The sequence below is a fragment of the Macaca nemestrina genome, chromosome 10 (genome assembly GCF_043159975.1).
Source record: "Macaca nemestrina isolate mMacNem1 chromosome 10, mMacNem.hap1, whole genome shotgun sequence".
NCBI classification, from domain to species: Eukaryota; Metazoa; Chordata; class Mammalia; order Primates; family Cercopithecidae; genus Macaca; species Macaca nemestrina.
This window is the reverse complement of record NC_092134.1, coordinates 82,341,947-82,366,095: the sequence shown is the minus strand read 5'-3', so window position 1 is coordinate 82,366,095 and position 24,149 is coordinate 82,341,947. Positions and strand designations below refer to the sequence as shown.

Here is a 24,149-nt window from a genome sequence, read left to right as displayed (position 1 = left end):
CTTCCGCACTTAGTCTTTGAGTCCTTCCCTTTCCTGGCTTGTGCCGGAGCCAAGCAGGCTGTGGCTACCAATCAGCGCTCAGAAAAGACGCATGCGTCTTTGAACGAACGCAGCGTACAGTTAACTTTGACCCAAAGACAACCTCTTCTCTTCCGCTTCCCTTGCTGTGAAGATGGCGCTCTCCAGGGTGTGCTGGGCTCGGTCGGCTGTGTGGGGCTCGGCAGTCACCCCTGGACATTTTTTCACCCGGAGGCTGCAACTTGGTCGCTCTGGCCTGGCTTGGGGGGCCCCTCGGTGAGGGTCCTGTAGCAAGAAAAGCATTTTTGACGTTCAGGTTCTTTCAGTGTCTCAACCTTGCTTGCATTCTGTCTCTCAATTCTCAGAGTTCCACGCCTTGGCCCAGGAATTTTTATTCTTCTGCTCAAGATTCAAACTCCAATCCCCACTAGTGACCTGGCTTCCTGACCCTCTCTACTCTCAGTGCCCCATATTGTCTGCTCTCCCCGCGTGTCCTGAGCTCATCTTTCAGCCTCACTTTTTCGGCTCAGGTTTTACCGCTACTATCTTGATTCCACCTCTCTCTGACTTAGCCTGCAGTTCAAATTGTCCCACAGGCATTACATTTTCTCCAGAGTCATGCCCTGAGTTCGTTTCCTGCCTGGCCTTTGCCTGATTTGTGTTTCACAGTCTGAATGCCTATCTCTTCTTGACCCCAAGACCGTCCTTGGATTTCAGAAGTGTCAAGCTTGGGATACATTCTCCGAGACTCCTGCTTTACATTAGGGACTCAAGGCGTGAGGGAGCTTCTAGGACTGGTTCCCAGATAGTCTTTTTGATCTTCCTTGTAGGTCTTCAAAGCTTCACCTTTCTCCAAAGGCAGATGTGAAGAACTTGATGTCTTACGTGGTAACCAAGACAAAAGCAATTAATGGGAAATACCATCGTTTCTTGGGTCGTCATTTCCCCCGCTTCTATGTCCTGTACACAATCTTCATGAAAGGTAAAACGAAACTACATAGAAATTCCTGAATCAGCTTTTGGGCAGGGTCAAAGAGTTAGCATGAATAAGATCATTTGCAGGTTCTGCTATGGGGATGTGAGCCGAGATATCTTATATTTCATAAATGACTGCGCTTTAAGCTAATTCTTATAAATTAGCACTTCTTGAAAATGTTTCTAGAAAGATGTTACGAGAAACAACTTATGACAGCAACATGAGGGAGGGAGAATATAGGTATGTTCTCGTACTTTCTTAACCACACACCTGGCTATGGTAAAAAATTTTTGTCCTGCACAGGGCAGGGATCTGTGGCTGTACAGACCTGCCCTGTGATTTATCAGTTGACTTACCCATAGGAAAATGAGGTCTAACCCTTGTTACGAATCTATATTAGGTAGTATGTTGTAGTGGCAGTAGCACTTCATAATACTTGGTTTCCAAATGTTTTGGTTCAAATCAGAGATCCTTAGTTACTAGGAGATAATATGTATCGTGTCAAGTGTCTACTCTGGAGCCAGATTGCCTGATTCAAATCCCTGCTCATCACTGTGTGATTGGACTAATTAATTAATCTCTTGGTTTTCTTATGTGAAAAATGGGAGTAATGGAACCTACCTATTTATCACATGGTTGTGAAGATTTTAAAAATTGATACATGTAAAGTATGTAGAACAGGTCCTGATCCCTAGTAAGTGCCAAATAAATGTTAGGTTATTTTCATCTAAATGTTAGGTAACAATATTATAGGTTGGTGCAAAATAATTGAGGCTTTTGTCTTTCAGTGGCAAAAACCACAATTGCTTTTGCACCAAACCTATAGTATGCTCTATGCTTCTATCATAACATTATAATAAACTGCATTGCCAAATCTGAACATTATCATAATTATTACTAGCTTCATGGACTTGAAAAATTACTTATCCTTAATATGTAAAGTAGAGATAAAATTGGCTGCTTTTTCTGTTCTCGTGTAGATAAATAGGATCAAATGAGAAAAAGGGATGAAAGCATTTGTGTTTGTTTTTAAACCTTTTATTATTTATTTATTATTTTTTGAGAGTCTCACCCTGTCACCCAGGCTGGAGTGCAATGGCATGATCTCGGTTCACTGCAACCTCTGCCTCCCAGGTTCAAGCAATTCTCCTGCCTCAGCCTCCCAAGTAGCTGGGAATACAGGCACCTGCCACCACACCTGGCTAATTTTTGTATTTTTAGTAGAGACGGGGTTTCATCATATTGGCCAGGCTGGTCTCAAACTCCTGACTGCGTGATCCGCCTGCCTTGGCCTCCTGAAGTGCTGGGATTACAGGCGTGAGCCACCGCGCCGGCCAACTATTATGGAAATTTTTAAACATACACAAAGGTAGAGAGAATAGTGTAACGAACTTCCATGTATTCACCTCACTTCATTATCATAACTCATGGCTGCCAATCTTCATTTATATACTTGCCTTATGTATTATTTTGAAGACAGTCGATACATCATATAATGACATGTAAATCATTGATAAATATGAAAGCATTTAAAAAATAGATGCAAGAGGCCGGGCGCGGTGGCTCATGCCTGTAATCCCAGCACGTTGGGAGGCCGAGGCGGGCAGATCACCTGAGGTCGGGAGTTTGAGACCAGCCTGACCAACGTGGAGAAACCCTGTCTCTACTAAAAATACAAAATTAGCTGGGCGTGGTGGCACATGTCTGTAATCCCAGCTACTAGGGAGGCTGAGGCAGAAGAATCACTTGAACCTGGGAGGCAGAGGTTGCGCTGAGCTGAGATCGTGCCATTGCACTCCAGCCTGGGCAACAAGAGCGAAACTTCATCTCAAAGAAAAAAAAATAGATGCAAGAATTTTCATAGAATGAAGATTTAAAATGTAATCATAGAAATATATTGAACTAAACTACTTTTAAAAGTGTTCTAGGCTGGGCATGGTGGCTCACGCCTTAATCCCAGCACTTTGGGAGGCCAAGGCGGGCAGATCATGAGGTCAGGAGTTTGAGACCATCCTGGCCAACATGGTGAAACCCTGTCTCTACTAAAAATACAAAAATTAGCCAGGTATGGTGACGGGCACCTATAATCCCTGCTACTTGGGAGACTGAGGCAGGGGAATTTCTTGAACTCAGGAGGCGGAGGTTGCAGTGAGCTGAGATTGCACCACTGCACTCCAGCCTGGGCGACAGAGCAAGACTCCGTCTCAAAAAAAAAAAAAAGGTGTTCCAGGCCGGGCGCAGTGACTCACACCTGTAATCCCTGCACTTTGGGAGGCCAAGGCAGGTGGATTGCTTGAGGTCAGGAGTTCGAGACCAGCCTGTCCACATGGTGAAACCCCATCTCTACTAAAAATGCAAAAATTAGCCAGGCGTGGTGGCACACACCTGTAATCCCAACTACTTGGGAAGCTGAGGCAGGAGAATTGCATAAACCTGGGAGGTGGAGGTTGCAGTGGGCCGAAATCGTACCACTGCACTCCAGCCTGGGCAACAGAGTGAGATTCCATCTGAAAAAAAAAAAAAGATAAAAAAAGTTCCAGAAATGTGGCTGGGGAATACATAGGGTTAATTTAGCAAGACCTTCTGAAGTTAGGGAGCTTGATTTTTCAAAAGGAGTGACCAATGAAACAGAAGAGGGAGACCATCCCATAGCAGATTATAGAAGCCAAACTTAGCTAGAAGAGAGGCGATGTGCTAGGGGAGAAAAGGTTGAGAAAAGAGATTTGGGTTGACCTCAAGAGTTTCAAGTTACCTAGTTTAAAGCTTTGAATATTGTTGGGGAGGGGTGAGAGTGTTTGCATGTGATTGAACATGGAGTAGGAAGCTGTGGTTAAGATTTAAACTGGGATGACATCACACTCTGTCCTCTACTTTAATGAGGCAGGATTGCAGATGTTATGGGCTGATGCCAAAAAGGCTAGAAGAATAAAGACAAATATGTGGAAGCACAATATAAAGTTTCATCAACTTCCATACCGGGAGATGGAGCATTTGAGACAGGTATGGGCCAGGGGCAGATATCCAGAAGTTCATGGTGAGGTAATTATATTTAATCAAGATCTCAAGGTTTTTTCTTTCATTTGTTGTTCACCACTGATCAAGCTTTTACCCTTTGCCATGAGAACAAAATACTGAACTGAATGAGGCATCAGATCATTTGTAAGAATTGGGTTCATCCAGAGTTGTAGCCCTCCATAGCAAGAGCTCCACAGAATTTCTGGCACACTTTCTGAATGAAAGTTGTAAACACTAAAATCTAATTAGTTTCTGAACATATAAAAGTCTGCAAGGGGGCCAGGTGCGGTGGCTAACGCCTGTAATCCCAGCACTTTGGGAGGCTGAGGCAGGCAGATCACGAGGTTGGGAGTTCAAGACCAGCCTGGCCAACATAGTGAAACCCCGTCTCTACTAAAGTAAAGTACAAAAATTAGCTGGGTGTGGTGGTGGGCGCCTGTAATCCCAGCTACTCGGGAGGCTGAGGCAGGAGAATTGTTTGAACCTTGGAGGCGGAGGTTGCAGTGAGCCAAGATCAGGCCATTGCACTCCAGCCTGGGCGACAGGGCAAGACTGTCTCAACAAAAAAAAGTCCTCAAGGGCAGTCAGACACGGTGGCTCACGCCTGTAATCACAGCATTTTGAGAGACTGAGGTGGGCAGATCACCTGAGATCAGGAGTTTGAGACCAGCCTGGCCAACATGGTGAAACCCCGTCTCTACTAAAAATACAAAAATTAGCTGGGCATGGTGGCGGGCGTCTGTAGTCCCAGCTACTCGGGAGGCTGAGGCAGAAGAATTGCTTGAACCTGGGAGGTGGAGGTTGCAGTGAGCAAAGATCATGCCACTGTACTCCAGCCTGGGTGATAAGAGCAAAACTCCATCTCAAAAAAAAAAAAAAAAAAAAAAAAATGGTCTGCAAAGATCCAAAGGGCAGCATGAAAGTAGTATTTGGTGGTGACTTGATGGGTCGTTTTGAAGCTGAGAATAAGAATCTAGGACCCATTCCGCAGATCAGGAAGAATTCACTGAAGGATTTGGTATAATGTCAGGCTCTGTACTAGACATTATTTGGGATACAAAAGTAGATAAGTCAGAGGTTTTGTCCTCAAGGAACTAACTATCCAGAAGTAAACAGAAATAAAGTTGGGGACCACATGCAGTGGCTCATGCCTGTCATCCTAGCACTTTGGGAGGCCAAGGCGGACAGATCGCTGGAGGTCAGGAGATTGATACCAGCTTGTCCAACATGGTGAAATACTGTCTCAACTAAAAATACAAAAGTTAGCCTGGAGTGGTGCTCATGCCTATAATCCCAGCTACTCAGCTGACTGAGGCAGGAGGATCACTTGAACCCAGGAGGCAGAGGTTGCAGTGAGCTGGGATCACACCACTGCCCTCCAGCCTGGGTGACAGAGCAAGACTCCGTCTCAAAAAGAAAAAGAAATACATTTGGTCCTTTTTCTGGGCTGTAACAGAAGTTTACTGTACAGTGGGGTGGAGGGATTGTCTGTTGTATTAACTTATTTGGGTTCAAACTGCATCTGTGTTTATTTCTGCTTAGTTCCGCCAAGACGTCACCAAGTGTCTTTTCCTAGGTATTATTTCCATTCCACCTTTTGCCAACTACCTGGTCTTCTTGCTAATGTGAGTATAGACTTCCATCTCCCCAACATCTTGAAGATGTATCAATTTTTTAAAATTAATAATTACTTTAAACAGAACTTTTCATTTCAGAAGCTAGGTAGAGGTTATCAAACTTCTGCTCCAATCTTCTCATTATTCCAGGGTTCATAAAAGCCACTTAGGAAGACCTTGGTTACTGGAACACATCACATCTAGAAGTGTAGATGGCCTAGACTCTCCCTATCTCTTAGCTGCCCTGAGTCATGTGAAATAGATAGTGACCTTCTCCATCATCCCTAGAGGCAACAACTCAATCCCCGAGAGAGAGCACTTTTAGACTAATTTCTTTAGAAAAAAAAGTACATTTTGTATTCTGATAACATATTTTTATTACTTCATATCCAAAAATGACATTTCTAAACTGTGATCTTGCATGTCATTCATTATCTATTGCTGTATAACAAATAACCTCAAAGCTTAATAGCATAAAACAATAGTATAAATCATTTTCATGATTTTGTAGGTCCAGAATTAGGGCAGTGCTCAGGTGGGCGGTTGATTTCTGTCTTCCATATAGGGTTGACAGAGGTCCCTTAGTGATATTTAGCTGCTGAATGGACTAGTCTGGAAGGTCCAAGATCACTCTTATGTCTGGTGCCCTGGCAGGGATGGCTACATGGCTAGAACTGTGAACCAGAGTGCCCAGATGTGGCTTCTTCAGTATGGCAGTCTCAGGATAGTGGGACTTCTAACTTGGGAGCTCAGGGCTCCAAGAGTGAGGGATTCTACTAGTGAGTAAGAATCTACATGACTTTATAACCTTGTCTTGAAAGTCACATAGACTCACTGCTGCTCTGTCCTATTGATTGAATCAGTCACCTAGAATGAAAAAAGGGGAGGATGTAGACCTCAGCTGTCCATAAGATGAGTGCCAGAGAATTTGAGGTCATGTTTTAAAACCACCAAACATGTAGATAAATGAATTAAAAAACAAATCGTGGCCAGGTGCACGCCTGTAATCCCAGCACTTTGGGAGGCTGAGGCGGGCAGATAATGAGGTCAGGAGATTGAGACCTTCCTGGCTAACACAGTGAAACCCCGTCTCTACTAAAAATACAAAATATTAGCTGGGCTTGGTGGCACACGCTTGTAATCCCAGCTACTCGGGAGGCTGAAGCGGTAGAATCGCTTGAACCCAGGAGACAGAGATCGCACCACTGCAGCCCAGCTTGGGTGACAGAGTGAGACTTTGTCTCAAAACAACAACAACAACAACAACAACAACAAATCGATTGCCTTTTACATACTGTGTCCACATAAGGACTGTGCTATAGTTAGATTGTCAACATCACATACAGTGTCCAGGTCAGTCTGCAACTCTGTCCAAAGTATGCTCTTCACATGTTTTAGTTCAAAAAGAGTCATTATGTCTGATTGCTGCATGGCAGGCTATTCTGCTAGTCCTTCCTTTCACATCACATTTCAGTAATGTTGCTTGAAATTGTGCTTCAGTGTATCTTATAAACTTTGGTCTGAGAATCACTTAAGAAAAAGGACTGACTATGGTGGCTCTCACCAGTAATCCCGGCATTTTGGGAGACTGAGGCAGGAAGATTGCTTGAGGCTAGGAGTTCGAGACCACCCTGGGCAATATAGCAAGACCTCGTCTCTGCAAAAAAATTAGAAACTTAGCCAGGCATGGTGGCCTGTGCCTGTGGTCCCAGCTACTCAGTAGGCTGTGGTGGGACGATTGCCTAGTCTAGGAGATTGAGTCTGCAGTGAGCTGTGATCATGCCACTGCACTCTAGCCTCGGTGACAGGGGACCCTGTCTCTTAAAAAAAAAAAATTAAAAAAGAAAAAGAACACTGAGGTACGGAAAGAATGTCTTCATCTCTTCTTCCTAGTATTCATGTCTACCAAATGCTTTCTTTGGCTTCCTCTGAAAGAAGCCAGTTTCAGCAAGTGAGTTTGTGATTCTTTCTCCTTTCAGGTACCTGTTTCCCAGGCAACTACTGATCAGGCATTTCTGGACCCCAAAACAACAAACTGATTTCTTAGATATCTATCATGCTTTCCGGAAGCAATCCCACCCAGAAATTATTAGTTATTTAGAAAAGGTCATCCCTCTCATTTCTGATGCAGGACTCCGGTGGCATCTGACAGATCTGTGCACCAAGGTATTCCTGCAGTTAACCCTTCCTACAAATGTGGAATCTTGTTAGATTCAGTGTGCACCAAAACTAGGTGAGAGGGGTAGTTAGGACTTTCCTAACATCTACCAATCTCTTACCTCTTCCAAGATACAGCGTGGTACCCACCCAGCAATACATGATATCTTGGCTTTGAGAGAGTGTTTCTCTAACCATCCTCTGGGCGTGAACCAACTCCAGGCTTTGCACGTGGTGAGCACTTTGAGGGCTTCTCTTTTCCGTAGCATCACCATGTTTCAGATGTTTGCTTGAGCTCATACTATTTGCCTTTCCCCTCCTATGTGGTTGTGTTACAGAAAGCCTTGAGCCGGGCCATGCTTCTCACATCTTACCTGCCTCCTCCCTTGTTGAGACATCGTTTGAAGACTCGTACAACTGTGATTCACCAACTGGACAAGGCTTTGGCAAAGCTGGGGATTGGCCAGCTGACTGCTCAGGAAGTAAAATCGGTAAGAGCTTGATTGCAACATCAACCCTCAACCCTTGGTGTGCTTTCCAGCCTACAGCAGGCCAGAGATTTACAGGGGCTCCTTGTCTTGTTTGTTACATGGAACCCAACTTGTTTATTCTCTCACTTCATTTATCTATTTATGATTTTTATTTATTTATTTTGAGACAGGGTCTCATTCTGTTGCCCAGGCTAGATAGAGTACAGTGGCACAGTCTTGGCTCACTGCAACCTCTGCCTCCCGGTTCCAGTGATTCTCCCACTTCAGCCTCCCAAGTAGCTGGATTACAGGTGTGGTGTGTGCCACCACGCCCAGCTATTTTTTTGTATTTTTAGTAGAGATGGTTTCACCATGTTTGCCAGACTGGTCTTAAACCCCTGGCCTCAAGTGATCCATCCACCCAAAGTGCTGAGACTACAGATATGAGCTACTGCACCCAACCTGTTTGTTTATTTTTTAGTAGAGATGGGGTCTCGCTATGTTGACCAAGCTGGTCTTGAACTCCTAGCCTCAAGCAGTCCTCCCATCTTGGCCTCCCAAAGTGCTGGGAATACAGCCGTGAACCACTGTGCCCGACCTTTTTAAAAATTATTTTTTAATTAGCCAGGAGTGGTGGCACATGCCTGTAATCCCAGCTACTTGGGAGGCTGAGACATGAGAATTGCTTGAACCCAGGAGGTGGATTGCAGTGAGCCAAGATCGCACTGGGTGACAGAGTGAGACTCTGTCTCAAAAAAAACCCAAAAAAACAAATAAAATTATTTTTTATTTTTGTAGAGACAGGGTCTCACTGTGTTGCCCAGGCTGGTCTTGAACTCCTGGGCTCAAGTGATCCTCCTGCCTTAGCCATTCAAAGTGTTGGGATTACAGGCATGAGGCACTGCACCCAGCTTCTCATCTCATTTCTGTGTCTTTTTTCTCAATAAACTTAGCTAGGGGGAAGGAATTGCCCACAGTAATTTTGGTTTGTATTTCTTCTAGCACTTCAGAAAGCAAGGATACTGCAGTTTAGACCTACTATTTTAGATTATATAGGACTCTTTGCTTGTCATCTTGTCCATCACTAGTTTTCAAATTGCCATGAGGAAAGGCTTCTTGTGGGAATAAGATTGTAACTTTTTTTTTTTTTTTTGAGACAGAGTCTCGCTCTGTTGCCCAGGCTGGAGTGCAGTGGCATGATCTTGGCTCGCTGCAGCCTCCGCCTCCCAGGTTGCAGTGATTCTTCTGCCTCAGCCTCCCGTGTAGCTGGGACTACAGGTGTGCACCACCACGCCTGGCTAATTTTTGTATTTTTTAGTGGAGACGGGGTTTCACCATATTGGCCAGGCTGGTCTCAAACTCCTGACCTTGTGATCTGCCTACCTCGGCCTCCCAAAGTGCTGGGATTACAGGCGTGAGCCACCGTGCCCAGGGAGATTGTAACTTATTTAAAGGAGATTTAGGATTGTTTGTGGATTTCCATTTCCTTGGCATAATCACTCTGATTATTAAAGACCATTTCTCTTCTGAGCGGTATAGGCTTGTTATCTCCGTGGCCTGAATTCTACACATATTGGTGAAGATAGGTGTCGAACTTGGCTGGGAGAATGGCTGCAGATTTCCTGCAGCCTGAAAGGTAAAACACATTTCTGTGGTTATACCAGTAAAATCTAAGCCACTTTTATAATTCTGAGGTCATTTTGGAGTTAATTATGGAGTACTGTGAGACATACTGATTGAAAGGGCACAAACTCACATGCCTGCTGCATGCCCGGCAGGTAATGAAGTAGGCCATAAGAGAAGAGGGAGTAGTGGGGATGTGGGAACATAAGAGTGAATGCATGCTAGTGTGAATCAATTTTCCAACCTTGGCACTTTCTTGTGGGGGGATATCCTGTGCTTTTTTTTTTTTCTTTTTTTTTGAGACAGAGTTTTGCTCTTGTTGCCCAGGCTGGAGTGCAATGGTGCAATCTCAGCTCACTGTAACCTCCGCCTCCTGGGTTCAATTGATTCTCCTGTCTCAGCCTCCCGAGTAGCTGGGATTACAGGCATGCACCACCACGCCCGGCTAATTTCGTTTTTTTTTTTTTTTTTTTTTTGAGACGGAGTCTTGCTCTGTCACCCAGGCTGGAGTGCAGTGGCCGGATCTCAGCTCACTGCAAGCTCCTCCTCTCGGGTTCACGCCATTCTCCTGCCTCAGCCTCCCGAGTAGCTGGGACTACAGGCACCCGCCACTTCGCCCGGCTAGTTTTTTGTATTTTTTAGTAGAGACGGGGTTTCACCGTGTTAGCCAGGATGGTCTCGATCTCCTGACCTCGTGATCCGCCCGTCTCGGCCTCCCAAAGTGCTGGGATTACAGGCTTGAGCCACTGCGCCCGGCCTCGTATTTTTTTCTTTTTTTTTTTAGTAGAGACTGGGTTTCTCCATGTTGGTCAGGCTGGTCTCAAACTCCTGACCTCAGGTGATCCGCTGGCCTCGGCCTCCCAAAGTGTTGGGATTACTGGTGTGAGCCACCATGCCCGGCATATCCTGTTCTTATAGGTATTTATTATAGCAGTATCTCTAGCCTCTCTCCACTAGATGCCAGTAGCACCCCTTCACCCGCAGCTGTCACAACCAAAAATGTCTCCAGACATTGCCACATGTCCTGGGGGTGGGGAGGAGAGAGGCAGGACTGTCCCTGTTGAGAAGTACTGGTCTAAAGGCATTCAAACTCAAAACAAAAACAGTCTACTGACCAAACACAAAGCATATGAGGGTATGTATTAGGCTTATTGGCTCCTTGTTTAGGGTGGGTCTTGATGTGGTCTGGGCCTTTGGATGTTAGGGTAGGCCTCCTAATCTTGAAGCTAAGAAATGTCCGTAGAGCAGCAACTTCTACTAGAACAATCCCAAGGTGACTGGTGTTTAGTACCATTACCATCTCTGAAGTTTCTACTGCAGTCACATGAGAAATAGAGGATGAGTTGATATGAATATATAGTAGAAGGAAAGGAAGGCATGCATGCAGGGGCTGAAACAAAGAAGGGGAACTTTGAGAAAAATAGCTTCTTCATTCCACCCCTCCCTGTACTTGGCTTCCTGCCTCCAGGCTCAAGCCATATATAACAAGGCAGTTATAAGGCAGAGTGTTCCCAAGCCAAACCACTAACACTGTGGTGTTTTCAGAAACTGAGCTATCTCTCTTGCTGCACAACGTGGTCCTGCTCTCCACCAACTACCTTGGGACAAGGCGCTGAGTGAACCATGGAGCGGATGGCGTTGTCCTGCAGTCGCATAGTACCGCAGTGCAGGAACAAACAGCACTTGCCAGCGAAGTCTGTGTGCACTGTTAAGTGTGTGGGAGGGAGAGAGAGGAGCAGGGGCCATGGGCTTCACAGCATGGCACACGTGGGAACTGCAGACATTCCCTTCACAGCTAGAACTGAAACACACCCTCTTGTCAGGGGTGGCCCATGTGAGGTGTCATCCCATCCCCCTCATAATTACTAATAGCTGGAACTGGCAGCAGCCTTTACTGGGCTTTTACTGTGATGTGTTCAGTTCATGTCCTGGGAAGTCCGCTTTTGCCCCAAGTGGGAATCCTTATTTGGCTAAGGACTGATCCACTTCCATGTTACTTACATCTGTGGGTTTTTGTTGTTGCTGGTAGAGAATTTGTGGCTGGTGAGAACAGCATTTCTTTGGCTAGAGCACTCGTGTCCATGCATGTACTTCAGTGTTTCCCTCCGTCCTTTCTGATATGACCAAAAATCCAGTTGTTCTTTGTCCCCCTCACTGGCATGGGCTAACCACTTGTTTTTCAAACCCTTTGAACACCTTGACTTTTTTTTGATGGGTAACTTGCAGGAATATTCTATTGGAAAAGATAACAGGAAGTACAAGTGGTTCTTGACCCCTTCCTCAATGTTTCTAGCCTTCACTCTCCATTGTCTTTTCCGGGCTGTATTACATCCCCTGTGGATCTTCAGCGCTTTGCTGCCTCCACTGTGATGCAGCAATCCAACTGTAACTGACAGTGGCTGCCTTCTTTGGGCCATGGATCACACCTGTAAGGTACTAATTATTGCCCAGCCTGGGGAGATCAGGAGAGGTCTGCATCGAGTTAGTAAGTTGGGTTTAGCTTTTGTGTGTGCATCAGTGACTTATAGTTCTGTAATAACGTACTGTAAATGCATGAAGCACTGTTTTTAAACCCAAGTAAAGACTGCTTGAAACCTGTTGATGGAAATGACTTATGCATACTCTAATCATTTTGCTGAGTCTCCTTTTACAAGACTGACGTAACCTAACAAGTGGGGATTTAATTGGTTGGAATAGAACCTTCTGATGGGATGGAAGTTTTGCCGAAACTGATTTGAAGTTGATCTCCTTGCTGGACACTTTAAGATGGTAACAAGGAAAAGAGAATTTCATATAGTTAATGGAATGAGAAAATGGGAGCCCAGAGTAGGGACAGGGCAAAGCTCCAACAGACACAAGCAAGGCCTGCTTCAGCTGAACAGGTACACAAGGGCATGTGACCAATCCAGCTCTTGGTAGTCCAAAGAGAATATTCTATTTTTCCATCATAAAATGTTTCTATTGTTAACATTAATTCCTAACTGACCTAATTAGTTTTATAACGAAGCTGGAGAAGCATCCTTTTTCTAACAAGTAACTGAATTGTGGCCTGCCGAGACAAAGAGTAACACACCATTCTTTTGAATATTTCTTTAATATTACATTTAAATATTCTCTTTAAATACAGCATTATCACAATGTAAAGAACCTAAAGGGGAGAAAATTATTTTCAGAGAACCAGACAAGCTTTGGATTCACATTGAAAATACTACCTGTGTACAGTATGTGAGAAAGGAAATTGGAAAATAGTAAGAGTTGTGGTGAGAAGACTCGTTTATCTAGGCCTAGACCGGGGCTGAAGCTGCCTGCTTCTGTGATCAGAGGCCTAGCTTTCCCAGCAACCATGAGCTAGAATTCCGTCCAACTCAGAGAGCACCAGAAGTGAGATGGACTAGGTTGTAGAGAAGGCCTTTTGCTTGACAAGACAGTTAATGCTAAATGTTAATATTTAGCACTCAAAAGTTTGGGATCAGTGTGAATCACAACTGTAGAGTTAATGAAGGGGATAGACTTAGATTAAGAAACGACAGGTTTTCAGAAACATCAATTATCCTATGGGTTGGCAATGAGCTTAATAATTACAGATTCATATTCCTGGTTTGATCCCAAAAGCTAACGTGTTCCTCATCGTGCAGCTGGAATCTACTTCCTAGATTAAGCTGGAGCCTTCCTGCAGAGGCAATGTGCAGACCTCACCCTCCCCTTCTGACACAAACTTTGAAAAAGATTCTTTTCTCCATAAAGCCAAATTCCCAATTAAGCTTCAGTCCTGTGTTTGCAGGTACCAGTCTAAGGTAGGGGAGTCTAGTTCAGTTCTGGATAGCTTCGAGATCTCAGGTACTTAAGACTCTCAACTCATGAGGCTAGGGGATGGGGAGAGATAAGGATTTATGTACTTAAGTTCCCCTCCAAACTAAAACCAAGCAAACACTGGAACAAATAGGAGAGGCAGAATGAACTAAACAATGTATGTGTATTAAATACAAATCCTTTCAGGCTCAGAGTTTAGAGACTTCAGGGGTGAAATGCTTCTGCGACATACATGGTTTCTGTAAGACACCAGGGCCTTAATATCCCACAGAAAAGGCTTTATGAGGAAGATAAGTAGTGTCTCTCCCCAACACAGTTTTTCACTCTTTTGTGTGTGTGGTTAATAAACCATACCAGAAGTAATGTATGGTGTAAAGGATGCTTGAGAAGAATAGTTTTGCTCCCTACTGCCTCCATTTTAGAACAGAGGCAAAGATTGCTAATAAAAGGAAATCAGTGCTGTTCAATGGAGATCTTAGAACATAGGATGAACAGGAACCGTATTCCCCCTGATGTATTTGATTCAGAGGTAAGAACTGAATCAAACTGAATGAGTTCCATTCTATATGCTTCAAAGGTTATAATTAGAACTTGAATCCTTTGGAATCTGGGAATTGCATGTGGCATTTAAGAACTGGCGTGGCTTCCAATTTCTATACATCATCAAGATGGAGGGGTCCAATAAACATTTGTGATTCTTGGACTTGAACTAGAACAGTGTAAGAACTCTCTAACCTGGTATGTTGAAAACAACCATGAGGGTAGATACAGGAAAAAAAAGAACAAAAACTGGTTGGTGACCTTAAGATTGCCACATCCTACATTCCACTAAAGCTCAGATCTCACAAAGAGGGAAAAACCTGGGTGAAAAAACAAGCACAGCACAAATATGTCATCTTTCCAAATAGCAAGCAGTCTGTTCCCGCTGCCTCCTTTGGCCAGTTAATGCTCCACATAGGCCTCCTGTGGGATGGGTGAGCCCCAGCCGAAAGCTGCCTGACAGTGCTAGTATCAGATACGTACAGAAGGCTCAGGCTCTTTATAGCACATCCCCAGCCAATCCAGCTCTTTTTCTCCAAAGGAAAAAGGATGGAGGGAAAAAAAGACATAGACAAGTTTAACTCTAGTACTTAAGAACATGTGGAAGAAACAATTCAAGTTACAGACCAGGAATCCCCAGTGTGGGGAACAGGTCGGAGAACACCAAACATGTCAAATATTAACCTATTTACCAAATAGGGGATTGAAGGAAGGCAGGTTAAATTTTTGTAAATCCTGGAGATTTTGTACAGAAGCAGAGACCCTTCCACTCCCTCCTCCCGAGACTCGACCAGGTGACTTTCTAGTCTGAAGTATTATGACACACCAAAATGGGGTATCAGAATAGCCACCGAGAAAAATGAGCTTGTACTCTGCCTGGGGCTTGGGAGAGAAGGAGCTTTGCCGTGTTCTTCAAATTCTTGTGTTCTGGTCCCTACAGAAAGACTAGCTGCTTGAGTTACCCAGCTTCTCCTGTGAGATCCTAGTTCTTTGTTCCAGTGGCCCAGAAAGCTCAGTGTTCAGCACTATGCAGCTTTCTCTGCCCCAGGATCCCCAGATCAAGCTGGGGCTGGTCTCCTTGGTACTGTTTCCCTTTTAAAAAATACTCAAACAATCCTTTCCCACCCATTCCCCAAAGACCCCAATAAAATAACATGGGAGCAGCAGCTGCTTCTACAGTTTTGTTTTGAAATGGTGTTAGATAAAATAAGGGAATAAATAGAGAATGGGTAAGAGGCAGGACCTCTAGCCCCCGTCACACTGCCAGAGGGAGTTCTAAGGAAGAATCTTCGGGGGGCCGATCCTCATTCTGCTGGGAGGGCTTCGCCACCCCACAGCCCTCTTCATCGTCCGTGCGGAAGGGGAGGCTTGAGGGGGACCAGGAAGGGCGGAAGTCTTCATTTTCAGGCTCCTCAGGGTTACAATCTTCGGGCAGTAGCGCTTCTAGGGCGGGTGTTTTCCCCACCTCTGATTTACAGAGGGCAGTTGGGTCTGTGGAGCTACAAGCCACCAGTGAGGTAACAGGGAGAGAGAAGACATTCAGATCCTTCTCCTTTGGGAAAGAGGCTGAGCCTTCTTCTGTACCAGACTCTCCTTTCACTCCCAAGACTGGCCTCTGCTCCACTTGATAATAGACCAGGGGCCCACTGTTCAAGTAGGATGGGCTGTTCACCGCTGAGGCAGTTGGGTGGTCTGAGTTCTCGGTAAAACACAGGACAGAGGAGCCTGGGGGCAGCTGAGCCTGGATGAGAATGGGGGCTGTAAGGCCTGGGCACAGCTCTTCGGGGACAGCCAGGGGTTCCTCCAGGATGCACACACCCAGGCTCTCAATGCTCGAGTCCAGGCTGGCACTAGAGCCGCTGGAATCTTCTTCTGCCTTGAGCCGCTCCAGTTCCTCTGCACTCTGCAGGTGCATCACTGCTGTCTCATTCTCAGCAATGAACTCCTGGAAGTCCTGGGTCTCAGAGCCCTGTGCTCCTGTCAGGCTGCAACTGGCAGTGGGGGAGGGCTCCTCATCTGGGGCTGCTGGGCGGCTCACCTGCCGCTTGCTCTCCAGCTCCAGCTTCATAATGGTGTGGAGGTAATGAGTCCGGACCCGGATTGGATTAAATTCAATGCGCCCTGCCATGTTCCCACAGCCATCCCGGGAGCAGCCACATGGAAAGGACATGCGATCCACCTGAGCGGGGACAAGAAGGTTGGGGCAGATGAGACCTACACTCCTAACAATGGAGATAGGAGACATCAGTTGGCAAACAGGCAGTTGGGATTTGAGGTCTCCTTATAAGAAGAAAAGCAACCAATTCAAAGCATAGCATGCAGTGTGAGCTAAGAGAACACTAGATGGTAGTTATCAGACCACTTGCATTTCAATCCCAGCTCAGCCATTAATTAGTGGTGTGACCTCAAGAGAATCATTTATCTCTCTAGGGCTTTGTTTCCTCTTCCAAATAAAAAGTAGACAAAAATCACATCACAGGGTCCTTCCAGTTAGAGTCCACAGATACTTCTCTGAATGCTGATAGTTTTCACAGAGGAAATTTACAAGCCTCAGAAACTTTTTCAGAACTTAACCTGGTTCACTGAGACAACAAAAGGCTGGACCCAAGCCTATGGCCTTCTGCAATGACAGGCATGGGACAGTGAATGGAAGATCTTGCTACTTCAAAAAAATACATTCTGGGGAAACTAAGCAAATGTGCCTTAGTTTGCTAAGGTGCTAGAACGCAGGTTCACACAGTGGCCAATTTTTTAGCTACCTGCTTTATTTTCCCTGAGGGTTGACTAGTTTAGTTCTGAAGCAGTTGCCAAGATAATTAACTTACAGACCAGGGATATCTGGAAAGGAGATGCTTTCTACCTCCTTATCACTTTCGTATTCCAAACGGGAAAAACACATAAACCAAAAATAAAAGGAAAAATTAAAACCACAAGTAAGCAAGTAAGCATGTACAAATCACAATGTCTTTCTATGATACTGACTTACAGAAATCTCCAGTCCAGTTATACCACTTTTTTTTCCTTTGGAGATAGGGTCTTGCTCTGTCGTCCAGGCTGGAGTGCAGTGGTGCCATCATGGCTCACTGCAGCCTGCACCAATCCTGGGCTCAAGCAACCCTCCCCCTCAGCCTCCTGAGTAGCTGGAACTACAGGCACAAAGCACTACATCTAGCTAATTTTTTTTTTTTTTTTTTGAGACGGAGTCTCGCTGTGTCTCCCAGGCTGGAGTGCAGTGGCGTGATCTCGGCTCACTGCAAGCTCCGCCTCCCGGGTTCACGCCATTCTCCCGCCTCAGCCTCCCAAGTAGCTGAGACTACAGGCGCCCGCCACCACGCCCGGCTAGTTTTTTTTTGTATTTTTAGTAGAGACGGGGTTTCACCATGTTAGCCAGGATAGTCTCGATCTCCTGACCTCGTGATCCACCCGCCTTGGCCTCCCAAAGTGCTGGGATTACAGGCTTGAGCCACCGCGCCCGGCCCATCTAGCTAATTTAAAAGGTTTTTTTTTTTTTTTTGAGACGGAGTCTAACTCTTGTCACCCAAGCTGCAGTGCAGTAGCATGATCGTGGCTCACTGCAACCTCTGCCTTCTCGGTTCAAGCAATTCTCCTGCCTCAGCCTCCCGAGTAGCTGGGATTACAGGCACCCACTATCACTCCCAGCTAATTTTTGTATTTTTTTGGTAGAGACGGGTTCACCATGTTGGCCAGGCTGGTCTCAAACTCCTGACCTCATGATCCGCCCGCCTCAGCCTCCCAAAGTGCTGGGATTACTGGCATGAGCCACCATGCCAGGCCCTAATTGTTTTTTTGTTTGTTTTTGAGACGGAGTCTCGCTCTGTCGCCCAGGCTGGAGTGCAGTGGCGCGATCTTGGCTCACTGCAAGCTCCACTTCCCGGGTTCACGCTATTCTCCTGCCTCAGCCTCCCAAGTAGCTGGGACTACAGGCGCCCGCCACCACGCCCGGCTAGTTTTATTTTCGTATTTTTTAGTAAAGATGGGGTTTCACCATGTTAGCCAGTATGGTCTCGATCTCCTGACCTCGTGATCTACCCGTCTCGGCCTCCCAAAGTGCTGGGATTACAGACTTGAGCCACCGCGCCTGGCCGCCAGGCCCTAATTGTAAAATTTTTTGTAGAAATAGGGTCTCCTGGCTGGGTGCAGTGGCTCACACCTGTAATCTCAGCACTTTGGGAGGCAGAGGCGGGCGGATCATGAGGTCAGGAGATCGAGACCATCCTGGCTAACACGGTGAAACTCCGTCTCTACTAAACTACAAAAAGAAATTAGCCGGGCGTGGTGGCAGGCGCCTGTAGTCCCAGCTACTCGGGAGGCTGAGGCAGGAGAATGGCGTGAACCTGGGAGGCAGAGCTTGCAGTGAGCCGAGATTGCGCCACTGCACTCCAGCCTGGGCGACAGAGCGAGACTCCGTCTCAAAAAAAAGAAAAAAAAAAAGAAATAGGGTCTTGCTATGTTGCCCAGCCTGGTCTCAAACTCCTGGGCTCAAGCAGTCCTTCCACCCCACCCTCCCAAACTGCTAGTTACAGGTGTGAGCCACCATGCCAGGCCCAGCTGCATCAATTCTTAGGACTGTTATCAGGTGTGTGTGTAACAGAATAACTCATTATGGGACTTTGGTCTGAAAAGCAGTATCTGTCCAGATCTACCACAGGTATTTGTTACCCAGCTAAAAATAAAGGGTTAGGAGAAATCCAATCGCAAGGACTCAACATCTACACCCTCAGTAATTAAGTTCCAGATAAATTTCATTCTTTGGGATGGTATTGTCGTTTTCAACTGAAATGTGTCTTAAACTGTCCCCCATTAGAGGGCCAACAAGGGGCCAGGCACGGTGGCTCATGCCTGTAATCCCAGTACTTCGGGAGGCTGAGGCAGGCAGATCACCTGAGGTCAGGAGTTCAAGACCAGCCTGGCCAACACAATGAAACCCTGTCTCTACTAAAAATACAAAAGTTGGCTGGGCATGGTGGCTCGTGCCTGTAATCCCAGCACTTTGGGAGGCCGAGGCAGTCAGATCACGAGGTCAAGAGATTGAGACCATCCTGGCCAACATGGTGAAATCCTGTCTCTACTAAAAATATAAAAATTAGCTGGGTATGGTGGTGCACGCCTGTAGTCCCAGCTACTCGGGAGGCTGAGGCAGGAGAATTGCTTGAACCCGGGAGGCAGAGGTTGCAGCGAGCCGAGATCACGCCACTGCACTCCAGCCTGGCAATAGAACAAGACTCCATCTCAAAAAAAAAAAAAAAAAATTACAACAATTAGCCGGGCGTGGTGGTGCACACCTGTAATCCCAGCTACTTGGGAGGCTGAGGCAGGAGAATCACTTGAACCCGGGAGGTGGAGGTTGCAGTGAGCCAAGATTACGCCACTGCACTCCAGCCTGGGCGATGGAACGAGACTCCGTCTCATTAAAAAAAAAAAAAAAAAAAAAAAAGGCAGCCAAAAAGACATGATACTTTCTCTTTGACGTGACTGTGGTTTTAAGCTCTGCTAGGCCATGTCTGATCCTGAATTATAAAGCTCTGAATACTATTTTGATTTTTCAAAATTGGAATAAAGGTACTAAGAATAAGTGTTTGCAGATAGAATCTATAGGCCCGCATCATTCTCTAACTTTTTGAGACAGGGTCTTGCTCTGTCGCCCAGGCTGGAGTGCAGTGGCACATTCATAGCTTACTGCAACCTATGCCTTCCAGGCTCAAGTGATCCTCCTCCCATCTCAGCCTCCTGAGTACCTGGGACTACAGGCTGATGCTACCATGCCCAGCTAATTTTTGTATTTTTTGTAGAGATGGGGTTTAGTCATGTTGCCCAGGTTGGTCTCAAATTCCTGGGAGGCAATCTGCCTGCCTGCCTCAACCTCCCAAAGTGCTGGGGATTACAGATGTGAGCCACAGCACCCAGCCCTGCTTCCTTTTATCTCAAGGAATCAGTATTTAGGAAACAGTTACTAAATGTTACTAAAATTTTTTTTTTTTTTTAAGAGACAGGGAATCACTCTGCAACCCAGGATGGAGTGCACTGGTGTGAACTCAGCTCACTGCAGCCTCAACCTCCTGGACTCAAGAGATCCTCCTACCTCAGCCTCCCAAGTAGCTAGGATTAGAGGTGTGAGCCACCGTGCCTGGCCGTGTGCTCTTTGCTTACTCTGTTGATGGAGGAGGGTTGTGGAATTGGAGAGTGTTCACAGCCATAGGGAAAGCACCCCTAAATGGGCCTCCCATGTTCAGTGGCACCCACACCTCACCACGCTGACCCTGGTGTAGATATACTATCTCAGGCCAACTTGGACGGACCTGGCATTTAATCCCAGCCTGGCTGCAGGCACACGCTTCTGGGTCACAATACAGTCGGCAGTCACAACCACATTCTTCCCGTGACAGGCGGATGGCTCGAAGTTCTTGCTTCTCTTCAGCATCAATGCGGTGGACCCCAGAAGCCCTCAGCAGGGCCCGTCGCCGTTTGGTGGGCAGAGGCTGCAGGAAGAAGTAATCGTCCACCTCCACATTTTCCACATCAATATCTTCATCTGACACATCATCCAGCGTCAGGCCATCGGCCTCCACCGACTCCACTGTCCCATTCTTGGTCAGCTGCCAAGAGACAGGAAAGGTTAGCCTCATAGACATGAGTGGCATGCACCTCCTCAATGACCATCCCAGAGCAGCGCTGTCCCTTGAACTTTCTGCAATCATGGGAATATCTGTGCTGTCCAAAATGATGGCAGCTGCTAGCACATGTGGCTACTGAGCACTAGAAATGCGGCAACTGGAAAACTGTCATTTTATTTATTTATTTTTTTGAGACGAGTCTTATTCTGTCATCCAGGCTGGAGTGCAGTGGTGTGATCTTGGCTCACTACAACCTCTGCCTCCTGGGTTCAAGTGATTCTCCTGCCTCCCAAGCAGTTGGGATTACAGGTGTGAGCTACCATACCTGGCTAATTTTTTCTAATTTTAGTAGAGACAGGGTTTCACTGTGTTGGCCAGGCTAGTCTTGAACTCCTGGCCTCAAGTGATCCACACACCTCGGCCTCCCGAAGTGCTGGGGTCCGCTGTGCCAGCCCAATTTACATAATTTTAATGAATAGCTGTATGTGACTACTGGCTGCTATATTTACTAGCACCGGTCAAAAGAATAAATCCAGAGTAGGAAGATGGGAAATCTTATGCACCATGACCTTTCTGGGTCCAACCTTCTCAAAAACCCGTCTCATCTTCCCTCCTACACGAAAATCTATTTCCACAAACGTACCCTCCATTTCCAGACATGTGTCCCCTAATTTACGCTCACTTGCCTTCTAACACAGAGAGAAAAAGGTACATGACTGGATGATGCTTGGATATATAGAAAAATGTGAAACACCTTCAACTTGCACCCACTGCATGCAAAACTACGTTCTTGAAAAAAAGGGCACATCGAAGTGTAGTAAAAGGCTACCAGGTCTTCATCAATGAACCCAAATCCCCACAGTGTGAACAATTATCTGTGCATGCACTTAAAGAGCTCCATTTTACTGTCAGGAGAAAAAGCAAATATATTAACAGATATTAAAGAAAGCCCTTAGCTGAGAAAAAATGTATTCCTTCTCCTTTCTAACTTTTTTTTTTTGAGACAGGGTCTCACTGTCGCTCAGGCTGGAGTACAGTGCATGATCTCGGCTCACTGCAATCTCCGCCTCCTGGGTTCAAGTGATTCTCCTGCCTCAGTCTCCCAAGTAGCTGGAAATAACAGGTGCCTGCCACCATGCCCAGCTAATTTTTGTATTTTTAGTGGAGGCGGGGTTTCACAATGTTGGCCAGGCTGGTCTCAAACTCCCAACCTCAACTGATCCACCTGCCTCCGCCTCCCAAAGTGCTACAATTACAGGTGTGAGCTACTGCACCGGGCCTAATCCTTTTTTATTTGACTTCAGAGAAAAGCTGTATGTGAGGAAAGGTGGCATCAATAACACTGAGTGTACCAGGTACAGGCAGAAATCTGGGTTTTCTGGGCTGGGATGGATAGAGAGCCAAGAAAGGGAGTCTCGGTGGAAGGACAGATTGAAGACAAGCCGTGGCTGAAAGAGTTCTGAAAACTCACTAGAGAATTCAAGTAAAGAAAATGAGGCCTCATAATCCCTGGGGCTCTGGAAGCTGCTAGCAGGATGAAAGCCACATGACTGGAGCCTTTGGTTGATTTCATCAGACAACCACAGAGTAGAGCTGGTAAAGGGACAACTCCTGGGAGAGACGTGATGCAACAGACTTGGGTAATCAGCTACACACCTGGTTTTCTTGTTTGTTTGTGGGGGAGGCGGTAGAGAAATGAAAAGTAACGTGGGGCTTCTGGAGGTTCCCTAGTCAGTGGTTTCAGTACTAGGCAGGCCAACTACAAGGGCCTTTCTGTGGATCTCAGGATTGCTCCTGTCTACATCTCCAGGGTTGACCTCCCCCTAAGCATCCCCTCTCCTACTGTCCTCTCATAGGCAAGGGATTAGAGATGTAACACAAGGACATTCATGTAGATGTGAGAATTTAAATATCAAGATAGAAGTGGCATTTCACATCAGTGAGAAAAGAGTCTTCTAGTTATTAAATGGTATTGGAACAACTGGATATTTTCTGGGGGAAAAAAGATTCCCAATTTATACTGTTCATGATAATGAGTTCCATATGGATAACAGGCCAAAATACAAAAAATGAAAAAAAAAATTAGGAAAATTATGGTTAAAATTGCAGAACACCAAGCAGCTGCTGGAACAACCCCAAAGGAAGACAAACATGAGATGGTACATGAGAGATGCAGAATGTACATGTTTTGAAACCAACTGCCTCTCTTATAGAGGGCTAAAAACAGGCCTGGGGCAGTGGCGCATTACTGTTATCCCAGCACCTCTGAGAGACTAAGGGGGAAGAATTGCTTAAGGCGAGGAGTTTGAGACCAGCTTGGGCAACAGAACAAGACCCTGTCTCTACAAAAATTGGCCGGACACGGTGGCTCACTCCTGTAATCCCAGCACTTTGGGAGGCCGAGGCAGGTGGATCAATTGAGGCCAGGACTTCGAGACTAGCCTGGCCAAAGTGGCAAAACTTCGTCTCTACTAAAAATAAAAAAATTAGCCCAGCATGGTGGTACATGCCTATAATCTCAGTTGAGGGAGGCTGAGGCACAAGAATTGCTTGAACCTGGGAGACGGAGGTTGCAGTTAACCAAGACTGTGCCACTGCACTCCAGCCTGGGCAACAGAGAGAGACCCTGTCTCAAAAGAAAAAAAAAAAAACTACAAAAATTAACCAGGCGTGGTGGTGATGCAGCTGTAGTCCCAGCTATTTAAGAGGCTAAGGCAGGAGGATTGCTTGAGGCCAGAAGTTTGAGGTTACACTAAGCTATGATCAGGCCTCTGCACTCCAGCCTGGGTGACACAGTGAGACCCTGTTTCAAGAGAGGAAAAAAAAAAAAATCTCAGCAAAGAATAAACTAGCTAAGGTAAAGCAAGGGCTTCCTCTTGACATATAAAGATAAACCTGGTGCAGTGGCCCACACCTGTAGTCCCAACTACTTGGGAGGCTGAGGTGGAAGGATCGCTTGAGCCCAGGAGTTTGAGACTAGCCTGGGCAACAAAATGAGACCCCATCTTTAAAAAACCAGAGTGCTGCTGTATTAGATGTCATCACTGCTGGTGCTCACTAAACATCCTGCTAACAAGCAGAGCTCCTGTACCTGTCTTGGGTTTGCCTGGCTTTGTCCCTAGAATTCCTGTAAGTGGAGAACACAACAGGATGGTATACTGTTTTGACAGATCATTCCTCTGCCAGATTCAGGAGAGAGGAGTTTTCTTCTAGGGAAAGGAAGGAATGCCTTCAGTGCAACTGATGAGAACAGTGTTTATTTGCCCAGCTGTTGCTACAGCAGCTGGAAGGT

At 46.0% G+C, this 24,149-nt stretch overlaps 2 protein-coding genes across 19 annotated transcripts in view; one reads left to right on the top strand and one right to left on the bottom strand.

Moving 5' to 3' along the window:
* Positions 1 to 140: 140 nt before the first annotated feature.
* On the top strand, positions 141 to 12,486 carry LOC105474358 (LETM1 domain containing 1). 11 transcript variants are annotated; one of them, XR_003016347.2, is made up of 9 exons: positions 141 to 294; positions 849 to 1,000; positions 3,879 to 3,994; positions 5,552 to 5,634; positions 7,605 to 7,791; positions 7,915 to 8,016; positions 8,121 to 8,273; positions 9,767 to 9,888; positions 11,421 to 12,486. XR_003016347.2 is itself a non-coding variant. In XM_011728970.2 (9 exons), the coding sequence occupies exons 1-9, from the start codon at positions 173 to 175 to the stop codon at positions 11,489 to 11,491; spliced, it is 1,083 nt and encodes a 360-aa protein (XP_011727272.2). In that variant the 5' UTR covers positions 141 to 172; the 3' UTR covers positions 11,492 to 12,486. The 11 variants fall into 11 exon arrangements, 10 of the variants coding, with proteins under 10 accessions (XP_011727272.2, XP_011727273.2, XP_024646327.2 ...); XM_011728970.2 differs by having other exon boundaries at positions 9,792 to 9,888; XM_011728973.3 differs by having other exon boundaries at positions 142 to 187; positions 9,792 to 9,888.
* LOC105474353 (cysteine and serine rich nuclear protein 2) overlaps positions 11,901 to 24,149 on the bottom strand; it is a 24,714-nt gene continuing 12,465 nt past the window's right edge. For all 8 annotated transcript variants that reach the window (XM_011728959.2, XM_011728958.2, XM_071071714.1 and 5 more), the window contains 2 exons: positions 20,543 to 20,839; positions 11,901 to 16,404 (listed from right to left, as the gene is read on the bottom strand). In XM_011728959.2, coding sequence (XP_011727261.2) covers positions 15,481 to 16,404; positions 20,543 to 20,839 — 1,221 coding nt within the window. In that variant the 3' untranslated portion in view covers positions 11,901 to 15,480. The remainder of the gene's footprint in view (positions 16,405 to 20,542; positions 20,840 to 24,149) is intronic.

Coding starts and splice junctions, on each gene's coding strand:
- LOC105474358 (XM_011728970.2), top strand. CDS start 173: ATGGCGCTCTCCAGGGTGTGCTGGGCTCGGTCGGCTGTGTGGGGCTCG. Junction 5,635..7,604: donor TACCTGGTCTTCTTGCTAAT/GTGAGTATAGAC, acceptor TTCTCCTTTCAG/GTACCTGTTTCCCAGGCAAC. Junction 8,274..9,791: donor CTGCTCAGGAAGTAAAATCG/GTAAGAGCTTGA, acceptor TGAGCGGTATAG/GCTTGTTATCTCCGTGGCCT.